Here is a 14059-nt window from a genome sequence, read left to right as displayed (position 1 = left end):
GTCTCTCTTTCTTTGTGCCAGATCAGTGTATTTAGGACAACAAATTGAGTCCATAAAGCCTTTGAGGTGTGCTTTGATTTTGTTGCACATTAAATAAACATTTTCTGCAGTGGGTTTCTTTCCAGAGTGATATAGAAATACTTAAAAAAATTAATATCTCTTACAAAACATGGAAGTTTGCAGCATTTTTTCCCAGCTCAGCTTTGTTTTTGGTTTTCATTTAGTGCAGTCGTGTTTGTCTTTGCATTCATTAGGCTGCTTTGAACTGTCATTTCATTAGTGGGGAACTGCAAGCAGGCTTGGATATGTCATACCAGAGAGAGCGAGGTGATCACTGCTATTTATGAGACATCCTTTTGACATTCATATGTGAATCTTATCACACCTCTGCTTTTCCAGTGTGCTATTGTATAATAATTAAGAAGCTGTGATTTTTGTTCTTTATGGATGAGATAGGATTTAAAATAATATGAGGAATACGAGACCAAGAAAACCATCTAACCACATCGAACCATAAAATGGGAACATATTACCTCTTGTGCCTTGTGTACTGTTACCTAGTTGGGGCCGATTTTAACGAGTAAAGCTCCATGTGAGTGATACGCAGGCTGTGGAGGGACATTAAATATCTTTTTAAGTCATTATTAATTCATTAATTTATATTTTTTGGGGAAAAGCTGTTGAGTATTAAACTCAAACAGATGTCTTTTTTATCTTTGACACTCTGACTTTTCAGAGAGAGAAAAGAGCAAATTCATCCTATGTAGCAGCAGCTTGACATTAATAATGATCTGCTTCTTTTGACTGATGGAGCCATTTCATCTTTGCTAATATTGTCAAACTTGCTATGCCTAAAAGGTTTGTAATTGTAGAGACGTGTAAGCCAGCTGTGGTTCTTACTGGGAATAGTAGAGTTCAAGCTGATCTGTTGGGCAAATTTACCACAGGCCTTTTTTTCTATTATATATTCTGTTAGGGTTTTAAAAAAGCATGTCTCATGATGAACAACCTATTCTCCAATACCAACATATGTGTCATCTGTCAGTAGCATCAGCCAGCTAATATGTTAGTCTGGTTGGTGACGCAACCCACACATGCAGCCTCTGTGCCTGTGCTCTGTGCCTACAGTGCTGTAGTAGTGTTTTACATACATGCACATAGCTTCTTCTTTCTTTTGATGCTATCACTTGCTGGGGGTGGATGTTACCTCCACAATAAGGGGCTTTGTGGCTGGCTGTCGTCACTGGAATGTTTAATACAGAACGCAGAGTGAGTAAATGCGCTATAGAGAGCGTTCAGCATGTGCTGCTGAATTGAAGCTACAGCAGATACCCAGAAGCTCTGTGTGCAAAACATGTGGCTGGATGTTTTTGAACTGAGCAGCATACTAATAGTTTTCTGTTCAAATAAAATGTTGCAGAAAATATACATCTGATGCACAAAAAGACAAAATGTTAATGAAATTTATGTTTTTAGGGAGGTGAACGTTTTGGTCGTTATGTTTGGGAAATAGCAGTAAAGCCGTGTCACTCTGCCATCTGTGTGAACACGCATGTGTATGTCAACTCTCCAGCCACATAGCAGTGTTTCTGTTTTCAATGCAAATTTTATTCCAAGTCAAAGAATTTTCCATGCAGCCACAGACACTGAATGTTGCAAATGTGTTCTGGTGACCAAACATCACTGCATATGTGCACCGTACGGCATTTGCATTGATTCTGTTTGCTGGATTTTGTTGCCTGTCATCTTTGTGTGCGTCTGCATTTGTGCCTGTGTGTATACTGTGTGTGCACGCTCTACTTCATGTATGTGCTCTAGCATAGAGCGGATGTGTGTGGTCGTGTATCCATCAGCTCCCTCTGGGGAATTTTACCAGCAGCTAGTTTAGTGAGTATAAATTGATGGGACTTGAACTCTGTGGCACAGGGGTTCAGTGTTTATTCATAGGCAGCTGTGGTGTTTTGATTAAATATGGACAGAAGAGCACAAAATAGCAAACCCATTAGAGGAGATGTTACCAAATTATGGCTTACATCTCAAGTGATGGCCACTTAGCTGATGCTTTTGCCCAGAATGACAGAAAGAGAGCACGTAGCAGTGTGTCTGTCTTTTTATAGTTTATGGAAAGCACATAGATTCTTTAAGATATTGTATGTTTTTCAAATTGCGTCAGTGCTGACATCTTTACCAAGCTACTTTTACTGATCCATGTGAAGAAATTTTAAGTTGCACAAAAGCTCTGGGAATAATAGTTGGTGATACAAATCTTAAGTGGCATAAATATAAAATAGGCCAGATTTTCACAAGAAGCGCACAGAATTTAAAAAAAAAGCAGCATCAGGAGCATTACTGTAAATCTGCTTGGTGCTTTTTTAAAATGCTTGCGAGCTGATGGGCTGCTATGTGTCTGTTCTTTGTCTTGTTGATTTGTCATGTTAGCTCCTCCTGAAGAAGTTGCATAGTTTGGGCAGAAGCCACATACGCAGAAGGCACCTTAATAATACTGCACGGCTGGTGGTACGAAACAGGATCCTGCAAAGTTGTAATGTGCTAGAGCCAGAGATTGTGATGTGGGGGAAGTGCAGCCAGTGACGTCAGGACTCATCCTGAAAATAGCGGTGAGATCTAAGTTCTGCACTCTCAGACAGATCCTCCGGAGGAGAGGAGAGAATGAGTCAGCGGTCTTGCCAACACGGGCTGAGAAGGAGAGAGTGAAAGATGAACAATGAATCAATCAGAGGTAGAGATGCCACCAATGGAATGCATAAGCAGAGCTGAAGGACACCTGCGGTCTCAAACCCACGCCTTATCGCTTTGAAAGTAGAGAACTGTGTTCTTGTTGCTAAGGAATATACCTGTTACCTTGGTGATAATGGGATATGTTTAAGGATGAGTCATCAAGTTTGCAGTCGAGAGTGGTCAGCTGTTTCGTGCGACTTCTCAGTGGTCAGAGACATGTTAGCAATGATTGTGGTGGTCATTAATAATTGGTAGGGGGGATCCCAGGTTAGAAAGTCTCAAAAGACGTGCTGTTGAAACAATCAAACTGGCCAATCAAAAGGCAGCGAGCAGTGTGGAGGAAGGTGTAATGTATAGTCTTTTGGCTGTGGCTATTACAATTATTAAAAAGAATAAAAAGATTATTTAAGTGACAAAAATGTATGACATTGCTTTAAAGAGGCGCTCTACCCTTCACTCTTTTATTTTTAAATATCACATATTTTTCATTGTTGAAGAAGTGCTCAGAATGATTATATAGTAGTTTAGAAATACTTTATCTGTTGTATTATTTAATTACAATTTGTCAAGTAAAAATAAAATACAATGCATATTTCTCTGAAATGCAATACATGTGTAAAAAGTACCTGTCAGGGGCTGCGTCTGTGACCCAGCATTTTCAGTTTATTTTGTATTTTCATTTCTTATTATATTGGGAATATGTGAGGTTTTTGTTATTATTAGTGAGGATTTAGTTGAGTTTCTTTCTAGCTTTTTGTTTCTTCTATAATTCCTGATTTATAAGTCCCAGGTCATGCTCATGTTCCATGTTCATGTTTTTTTCCTTGTAGCTTCTCGCGTGCTCCTGCCCTGAATCATGTTCATATCTTTTGTCACAGTTGTCATAGGTTAGTTTTATCCAGTTTAGGTTTTAGTTTAGTTTTTGTCCCTGTTCACTTTCCCTTGTTTTTTTGTACTCGTGTTATCAGCCTTAATAAAGGGCTTGCTTACAAACTATAACATAAATAAGTAAATGTACAATCCATTGGGCAACAAAAACACCCAATGTGCAAGGGCTGGAATCCAATGGAAACTAGTTAAGGTGTCTCTGTGAAAAGAAAAGCGAGAACAAATAAGTCCAAGACTGGGTAGGCAGAAACATTGACGTCATTTTCACACAGATTGCTGAAAGTTGCCTCAAACCTTTCAAACGGGAGCACAATAAATACGAACTATCAACTCAAATACCAAAGTGTACAGACTCTTGAGATGGATTCTCAAATATTTTCTCACAATCGCAGACGCTGATTGTATTCTAATGACTCACTGATCTAACTGATGACTCAGCAGACTGAAAGATGGTATCTGGTGTCTTATCAGGTCTAAAGCAGATAACTAAAGTTGAAGAGTTTTAGTAAGGAGCCTTTGATATGAGGCAGATTTAAAGCACCGGGTTATTAACTGTTTATGTTTGATATTCCTCTTTTTCTTTCATTTAAATATTGTATCACATAAACATTCATTAAAATCCCATCGAGAGACATTTATTATACAAGAAATGAGGAAAAAAGAGAAAAAAATACATATTTGTTTTCTCTTATTTTATATACCAATTATCTAAATTGTTTCTTGTGAGGCTTCACTTTCATATCTTACACAGTTTGTTTAGCAAAGTCTTCAATTTTACTTTAGTTAAGTTAGTTACTTGTTACATTTTGCGTTATCTGTGTACGTATGAAGTTCTGGTTGATATTATTTGCATACTGAAGTTTAAAAAAAGGAAACTGATGGGGTCATTAACTTTCCAGCGGCAATTTCAGATGAAAAACTCTGTGATAAAAGTTTTCATACTGGCACATATTTGACAATTTATACACTGGTTACAACATACAGTGGTCAAGGAACTCTTGAGTCTAGACTTAAATATCTTGTTGACTGGTATACCTGAACTTATTTTTAAATATTCAAAATTAAACTTGATCAGGGCTTAAAGGAAGGGAGGTTGAGAAAATTCTTGTTTTCTGGCTTTTCCTGGGATTTACTGACCTTGAAAAATAATACATTGCTCCCCTTATTTAAATCTTCACATTTAAATTTCCAATGTAAAAGCCAGTGAGCTAATATTGGGCTAATGTGTCATGCTATCTCTGCTGTCTTTGGGTGAGGTTTTACCTTTCCTCTCCTTATATTTTTGTAAATATGCTCAGACATGTTGGCAATTTGTGGTATGATGGGGAATTTACTGGCAGGAAAGTTGCTTCACAATTGGTAAAGAGTGTTTGGTGGAATCCCAGTTTCAGTCACCTGTGGAGTTTTTCAAATAGGAGAAAGGAGTAATGGAGCTCAGACACTAGCATCAAGATCTGTTGTTGCTAGAAGTGACCAACAGGATAGCATTATTATTCTTATTTAATGATAAATTAAAGTGTAATTTTTTTACAGTGTTGTTTTAGGCCAGAACAAAATTTGAATCGGTGTGTACGTCAGTAGTGGTGCGCATTGAAATGTTTTCTGTAGTAAATTCAGTTGTAAACTGATGTCTAGATAAATCACACTGGATCCAGTGCACTGGGCTGTTGAAAATGTAACACTGGCTCTATAGATGCCATTGTAGGGTGGGAGTGTGGAAATGCTGAGACTGAAAAAGGGCTGTGCATTTCCTAGTGGGCTCAAATATATTCTCGCGAACACACACACACACATTCACTTGGGTGAGGATGTCAGGAAGCAGTCTGGGCATGTTCGCACATGTAACAAAATGTTGAAGGATGCAAGGCAAATTCTGCACCTATTTACTTCCACAGTACAGGGTTATAACCTTAAGGACTCCTGCCCCAGCCTGTGCTATATAGTCAGATGTATTTGAACAGAATAAAAAAACTTCACAGAAAACTGTATATAATGCCCTGTTTAAAGCATGAATTACTGCAGGAGTGGCGAGTAGGGCTCGGCAGAACAAACATACAACCGTCCTCTTTTATACGAACACAAAAATACATACACCGTACAAAAGGCTGCTTCTCCCACATTGCATTGAGACACGCCCTTGTCTGACCACTGGCTGATAGTCAGCAGCAGCACCTCTTACAATAGTGAAAGTTTGTCCCAATAAAGGAATTATCAGGATAAGACCTAGAGGTGGCACAGCCTCGATACATAAAAACTGTTTCACATGACAGTAAGTCTGTGATATTGAATACAAGGCAATCATCTAGAACAGACAGTTACTGGAGACAGAAACATGCACCAAAAACTTCAAAAAGATGAATTTTTTTTTAAATTTATTTCCTGCATTTTTATCATTTAAAATGCATTTTAATAATGACACAGTTCATTCAAAAAGCTCTGTAAATTGTTTTCCCCATGCTGTGTGCCATTTTTCTCATGCTAATATCCTCTTCTTCATTGCAAGTTATTTTCTGTAGACTTTAACCTCAGGGGTTTTTGCTGCCTCATAATGGTCATTTGGACGGTGACTACACATGCACGCCTGATTGCTCCAATACAGTCAACAAGTCTGTTTTAGATTATTTGACCCTGAAAAAAATCTTTGCATTTTCCATTTTGTGACCATTTCGTGAACAAAAATGTGTGTTATGCTTCAGTAAAAGAAACCAGTTAACAATAATTGCTGAAACAAATGTAATTGTTATTTGCCTCTGGCTAATACCTCTTTGAGAAGCACCAAAAATGTCAGTCTGTGTTTGATAAACACCGTAACAAGGAACTGTGAAATAATTGCTGCTAATTTAGCTTAATTTGGGATCCACTGGGTGTTCTTTAGAGCATTTTAATGATAATATTAGCATTGGGCGCTAGTATGCCGATAACTAGATTGCACAAGGAATTAAAAAGATGTAAAGATGTTTTAAACCACACAGTAACTGGCTCATTTAAAATCATCAGCATACTGTTTTTGCGTTTACACAAAAATATGTTAAATGAAATCTGGGTGAAAATCAACTTACATCCAGAGTAAAAGTATCAGGGGAAAATAATGATGAGGGCTAAAAATACAGTAGCTACTTCCCATACGTGCGGTAGAATTAGAAGCAAATTGTGGTCTTAGTGTGCAAATTGGTGCCAATTAGTGAAGTAAATTGATTAGGACACCTTTAACAACTTAGGGAGGAGACTAATCACAGCTGACTGGTTGGCCTGATACCCCTGGACACTTATTGGATAAGAGTCACTCATTTAAAATGCCAAATGTGGCACATAGTTTACAGACGTTTTACAGTAATGTTACCGACAACTTAGGCAGTAATAACAAAAATAAAGATCAGAATGTTGTGTAAATTCACTTTTCCCTTAAAAAGCACACAAATATCAGAGTGTGTGTGTCTTTGGCGGTAATGACTTTAGCTGCATTTTGGTGTTGAAGGACAAGGCTGTTTGTCTTTTTCCTTTCTTTGAGCTGCTCTCTTCTCACTCTCTGTTTTTCTCTGTTTATGTCTCCATTTTGTTCAGATTAACTTCACTTGTTGTCGGCCTTCTTCTCTCTTTCTGCCTCTATTTTTCTGTCCCTGCTTATGTTTGCCTGTTTCTCTCTCTGCTGAACCTTCTTCTTCTATATGTCTCTCATCTGTCTCTCCATATCAGTCTCTGCACTGCCTGCATAATCTGTTTGACTGTCTCCCTTCCTTTTCTGTCCCTCTGGCTGTCTGCCTCTTGCTTTGCCTCTCGGTCTCTGTTTATTTCTCTTCCTTATTTTTTCTTCTCACCTTTTCTGATTCTTTTTTTTTCTTTGTTTCTTGTTTTTGTGTTTTTTTTTTTTCTGTCTGCTGGTTACTTCTGTATTCTGTCATGGTTTCTCCTCTGCCCGTCTTTCAGACTCTGGCGTCTCTGCTCTTTGTGTTTTTACTGCCTGGCTCAGCTCCAGAAAGTTATGGGGGCTAAGTGTTTGTACAGCCAATGGCAAGATGGGCCGTATAAAAGCACTGAGCTTATAGATGTGATGTATGACACTCTACGTGACTGCTTTGATAAAGAAGTAGCATCCTACTGCAAGGACACAGCCTTCGACTGCTTGTGTGTGTGTGTGTGTGTGTGTGTGTGTGTGTGTGTGTGTGTGTAAGAGAGAGACAGTTGTAAAATACTAATCAAATTTCAATGCCAAGTTATCTGTCACCTTTAGCTGCCACGGTGTATCTGTGTATGCATGCATGTGTTTTGGCCAATCACATTAACGCTTTGAGTCCGGGAGTACCACCAACTCACCACCCCTCCTTGCTCTACAGTTGCCGTGGCAACATACCAAGAGGCTCCATCATGTGTCTCTGCCTGTGACCACATTTTTATAAGGCTCACAAGCTATGGCTTTGTGTGTTTGTTGGTTTGTTTAGGGGGGTTTTTCGCCTTAATTTTAGCATCTGATCATGCTGAAGGTACCGTGAGGTGATGCTGAGTACAAAGTGTTTTGGCTTCTCCTGGGCTCTGCTTTGATGTCTAATTCAGTTTTCCAGAGATATCATTCAAACAGCGAGCTCTCTACAAGGCAAAGCTTCCGAAGAAAAATAAAGATTAAGTGCAGATTTGTCACTCCCTTTTCCTAGCACTGATCATAGTGAGTGAAGTTTTTTTTTTTTTTTTTTTTTTATCTAATCCCAGCATGTTGCATATGTATGTTTATTTTATTTTTTTTATTCCCGTCTCTGTATAGAGAACAGCTGGTGTCATGTAGCTCGGGGTGATTAGCCACGGTGTTTTTCAGTATCCATGTCTTGCTGATGCTGTGACTCCATTACCTGATTGGTTGTCGTGGCGCGACTGACGCTGGAGTTCAGATTTTTCCAACTTGAGCAGCAGATGCGATCAGCGCGAATGCACAAAATGAACCACATAAAATACAGCGCGTATTTTACTTCGCGCTTCAAACGCATCAGTCGCGCTAATTGTGCGAATCAGGCAGAAAAGCGTTCTGATTTGTTGCGGGACCCGGAGTCGTGCTTCATCGCGCTCCTCCATTGACTTTACATGTAAACCTGACTCTTTGGTCGCTTCTATTGCTTTCGGTGTGTATGCACCAGTGTTGCCAACTCCTCAGTAAGGAAAATCGCTATTGGCTGTCCTAAAAGTCGCTAGAAGTCGCTAAATGACGCCATCGCCTAATTTGCATAATTGGACATGCTTATGTAATTGTAACCTAGTTGTTGGAGAGAGAAATAACATCGTGGAAGAGACAGAAAGTGAGTAAAAGACGTCCTAAATGCATTTAGTTTATTTAGAACTACAAACTAAATTTCTTTTAGCAATTATTGTTTTTTAATGTCATAATTCCAATCCTGATCCTTTGGCTTGGACCAGCAAAAGTGACCCGAAATTGGCACTCTGAGGTAGTTACTTTGTTTATTAGTAGTTTTAAACCTTATGATTGACAAAACAGCATAACAGTAAAAGAAGAACTGACTGAGTAAGAGAAAACCCGCTAAATATAGCAACAAAGTCGCTAAGTTGGCAACACTGGTACGCACTGTAACTGGGACGCTTCTTCATCAAACACCAGTATCGGGTTGGATGACTTCATACTGTGGTGTGGTTCTGAGGGGGGAAACTGCATAGACGCCAAAATGTTTTTGTATGAAGTGACCACTAGGGGAACTGTAGTTTTTGCACTGATGGTTATTGATTGCTGTTTGATTTCTGCAAATGGACATAAAGTGCCACGAGTAAGCAGACAGAAATTTGTATTCGTAGAACGCTTTTATGTTAGCTAATTTACATTCATCATTTTATTTATTTATTGCTGGTTTACTGATTTGTAAGATTGTTGATCTTAAAAAAATGTTTTTGCAAAGAAATGTAAACCCCGCCTTGAATCAATCTCCCCTCTACTCAGACAGTTTTATACATTTTGTGTTCATGTGTGCTAATACTAGTCCTGGCTCCATAGTGTAGCAGTGAACATATTTGAATAACATGCCCCATTTTGAGACAGAGAGGAGACACAAATCGCTGTCAAGAAGAAGCTCTCCCATTTTTATACATATCTATATAAAGCTATATGTAACTAAAATCCAGTTATTTAGTCAGATGTGGTGTCTGTCTTTCTCCTCGCACTAGCAGCAGCAGCAGTGTGTTGGCAGAGGTTTGAAGAGCTCCGGTTTTGCTGTTCACACTGTGCCACACAGCATGCCATATGGTATGGTGGCTTTATAACATTATGTTAGCTCGGCACAATATTTAAACATCTTTTCAGAGTTTTTATCGCTTCACATCACTGTTTAGCTTCTTCAGGCCTCAACTTTACTGTTTTGGTTCACTCTCGCTGCTCTTATTGGCCATAGATGGCAACAGTTTCAGCAAGAAATCTGTGAAACTCTTGCTGCACGCTACCTGTCCAAGTCCGAAATTAAAAATGGAGATGTTTAGCTATTACAGAGCCAGTTATTTCATGAGATTTTAGAGGTCAGAAGCAGACTCAATATTAGACTTTCATACAGCTAGCCCAGAATTAAGCTCTGTAGCTGTTTCATTTGTGAAATAAGTAACTCTTTACAAACTCTTTTTTTCCTTTTGTGCATTTGACTCGTGTTTTGTACTTCTGTGTGTGTTTTGCACTAAACTACAAAAGGATTGTGCATTAATTCGACAGAGAAAAATGACACATACAAAATGTCTTATGTTCTGTACATTAGCTTGAAAAAAACAGACTGATGCATGACACAAAAAGTGTCGGTTGGGCGCTGATTTAGTGGAACCTTCCCAGTACAGAAATATTGCAGGCATGTGCTAAAAATCTACACAAACAGCCACATGCGCCATGGCAGGGTCCCAAAGCAAAACGGTGAAAACTTTGTGATCAGTTATTGTTCCTTGCCCTGGATAAGTGTGCCAGCTAAATGCTCAAAATGTAGCCAAGCCAGGAGAATAAGTCAGCCTGTGTCCTGCAACCTATTTAGCGTTTCTCCCTCTCATGGGTTCAGTTCTGTTTTAGACAAGGGAAAGGAAGTGGAACAAGGTTGTTAACTGAAAGAAGTGACTGTGGAAATGACCCTAGGAGCAAACTTTGTCTGACCTATTGACTGTTTCTATTCGGCACTACATTTTTCCAGGATTTAAAGCTTTATTGGAGGGGAAACATTTATTTTTTTCTGCAGATTTATGTCTGAGGGGCTGGATAAATGTGATTGGCTATAGTTGACTGTGTTTGAGCTATAAAAAATATCTGTCCAATGGTTTAGACTGACTGATAACTTTATACAGAATCAAAATCTTTGTCATTATTTCAAAAGCACAAGAAAATTATACGCAGTCCTATTCAGTGCAAATAAAACAATCTAAATATCTTATTAAGCTTTTATTCTATGTATAAATGTAAAAAAAAGATACATTTTAATAAATGAATAAGCTGTTTAAAAAAATGTAAAAAATATGTGTATATATATTTATTCGTGTGTTTAGTCATCATTGATTCCACAGTTGTTTACAGTTTAAGAGTATTTTTTCATTATAATCAATGTAAATGAGTAAATAATTATATATATGAATACAAGTTAAGATTTTCTAGTTTAAGGTTGTTTTTTTTTAGTCCATTGTGTTTGAAACTGAAACTAAATTACAGAGGTAATAATAATTGTTGCATCATTAAAATTACTTGCAGTTTGTTTTGGCCTCTTTGCTGCACAGGACTTTGAGACATTTTTTTAAACTGTATTAAAAGTAAATAAGGGGCTTGTGATGCAGAAAATGCTTTACTGTATATCATTTGATTGTTTTTGCTGGAACATGATTGCCTGATATTGCTTCTCACATGCTACAGACAGTAGACTTGCTCTTTAAATGTTGTGCAACGCTGATTTTTGATGTTCATGCTCGCTGTCGTTGGTTTTTATTTATTCCAAAAGCAGACGTGCAACACGTCACGCGGTGTCACGTCACGTCTGGCACAGTTTGTTCGTTACATCAAAGCTTTCATGAACTCGGTGCCGATGCCAATCAGCAACACTTCCGGGGCTGACATTTTATATGTATGATAATGTCACAAGTTATTATTCTACTATTAGTCATCTGCACTTAACATTCAGGCCACTGTAGTGCTCACTGTGATTCATAGCTTAAAAAAATATTAAAAAGTTAAATGTTTAGACAAAAGGCAGATTTGTGGTGAAAAGCTTTCCAACGTTGGTGTCACTGTTGTGTTCACAGGCCTGACACCCAGCAGAAAGCCCCGGTGACTGCTCCTCCTCCCCCGCCGCCCCCTCCACCTCCCCCTGAGCCGGCTGGGCCCCCAGAGCCGGAGGAGGAGATCCTGGGCTCCGACGATGAGGAGCAGGAGGACCCCGCAGACTACTGCAAAGGTCAGTCACATGCGCACGTCTGTCCCAGCCCACACTTCTGTCTTACGGAGCTCTGCGCTGGCCTCCCTGGCCCACACCGTCTCTTCTCCCCGTTTCTGTCTGTATTTGCTCGTCTTCCTACCTTAGAGTTCCATCCTGATGGGATTAGCAGTTCATGTTTGCAGACATTATAACAGCCAATTCAGAATTGCTCGGCTTTTACCGAAATGTCAGAGATGAACCGAGTTTCTTGCCACAGCTCAGGAGGACAAAGGCAGCTTTACAATATTCAAAGCATTAATTATAAAAATGGTGCATCACTCTGTAAAATTGTATTTCACTTTAATCAGTACACCTTGAACTTGTTTCGATCACATACCATGAACATCACTTCAAGTGAAACTTTTCTCCTTTTTTCCCAGATGGCTTCTTTGACTGTGTTTAGAAAGTGTTTTGGAAGAAGCACAGTCGAAGCGTTAGATCTCACTTCAGTGAGATGAAAGACCAAAAGAAAAGAGGAAAGATCACATCTCGTTTATGTTGTTTGGCTTCTTTTCAATTTTAAGTCTGAACCTTTTAAAGGACTTTTAAAGCACTCGGTGCACTTTTTAACCCGTTTAGGAAAAGTGAATACAGCACTTTGTGTTTATAAGCAATGTTTAGTTTCATTGAAAATGTCAAGGCTGACCTGAAACCTAATGACTCAAGTAAAGCTGTGAGGTAGCGTTGCTTAGGAATGCTTTGGTGAGTAACACTGTTGAAGCTTTAATTCAACTGACTCAGTAATGACTTGAGGAATTGGTTACACTCATTTGCCATGACATTAGGTACACCTTACTAAATGAATTAATATGACAATCCTGCAATACATTATTATAGCCTTCAGAAACACCTTGCTGCATAATGCAGTACAACCAGACCCATAAAGTGCATTTAAGGAAAGCAAAGCTGAATGACATTTTAAGCAAAAACTGAAGGATTTATTCCAGCTGGTGTTAGACTGGGTTTGCCTTAGCAAGCTTTACCTGGCAAAAAATTGATTTAAGTCAAGACAAATGTTCAAATTTTATAGATTTAAAATCAAGTTTTTCATTTGTCTCTTTATTGTGTATTTGTGTATAGCTTCGTTTAGCTTTAGTTCATTTTCTTTACTTTTCAGGGACCATGCACAAAAAAGGTTGATCTCATAGGAGTAAATATACCTTTTACCGGGTTTAGCAGCTAGATATTTATATCAGCAGTCCCTGGGCACGTGCACACAATGTTAAATAGACTGTAAAAAACAAAACATATATCCATGATACAGAGAGAAAACAGAATAATCTAATCAAATATACATATATAGTCAAAAATAGATCCCATCTGGCTGTAAAATGTGCTTTGCTGTGCTTTCCTGCTGCTTTGCTATTTCAAAAAGCTCCAAACCTTCTCTTCTCCCTCGGCCCTTGTGAGAATAGAAGAGGTGAGAATCTAGAGCTGAACAGCCTCCTGCACGCACTTTCCTCTTGCATAAACTTGGAGTTTCTCCAGGTGAGAATGTGTGCGACATCTCTTGTCGCGTGCCACATTTGAGAAAGGGAAGCTTCAGACGGTGCTCAAACTTCATCCACTTTGCAGAGTTCATGTGCGAAATCGGCTGTCTGACCCTTCCTCCCTCTATGCACCTGCTGGCCTACCTCCACCTCTTACTCACTAATGGATTTCATGTCATGGCAGGGTTATCGACTGTAACCTTCATGTTCTCCTTCCCCTTTCTCTCTCAGGAGGGTACCATCCGGTGAAGATCGGGGATTTGTTCAACGGGAGGTACCATGTGATCAGGAAGTTGGGGTGGGGCCACTTCTCCACCGTATGGCTATGCTGGGACATCCAGTGAGTCACACATTAATGTTTATATACAGCAAAGGCTTTCAGATTCTGCTTCATGTTTCTCTCGTGTGCATGCACACACACACACACACACACACACACACACACTAACCACACACACATCAACCACAACACTTGATCTAGGAAAAAAAAGAGCACTCGTATACTCCTAACCTCTCGTTCACACCCGTGCA

The 14059-nt window shown here is 39.0% G+C and overlaps 1 protein-coding gene across 5 annotated transcripts in view; it reads left to right on the top strand.

Moving 5' to 3' along the window:
* Positions 1–14059, top strand: part of srpk2 (SRSF protein kinase 2) — a 70656-nt gene that overhangs the window by 34580 nt on the left and 22017 nt on the right. For all 5 annotated transcript variants that reach the window (XM_085166044.1, XM_085166043.1, XM_085166041.1 and 2 more), the window contains 2 exons: positions 11866–12017; positions 13760–13868. In XM_085166044.1, coding sequence (XP_085022170.1) covers positions 11866–12017; positions 13760–13868 — 261 coding nt within the window. The remainder of the gene's footprint in view (positions 1–11865; positions 12018–13759; positions 13869–14059) is intronic.

This window comes from Neolamprologus multifasciatus, chromosome 7 (assembly GCF_963576455.1).
Source record: "Neolamprologus multifasciatus chromosome 7, fNeoMul1.2, whole genome shotgun sequence".
NCBI classification, from domain to species: domain Eukaryota; kingdom Metazoa; phylum Chordata; class Actinopteri; order Cichliformes; family Cichlidae; genus Neolamprologus; species Neolamprologus multifasciatus.
Note: the sequence above shows the minus strand (reverse complement) of the source record. Positions and strands in the feature narration are given on the sequence as shown.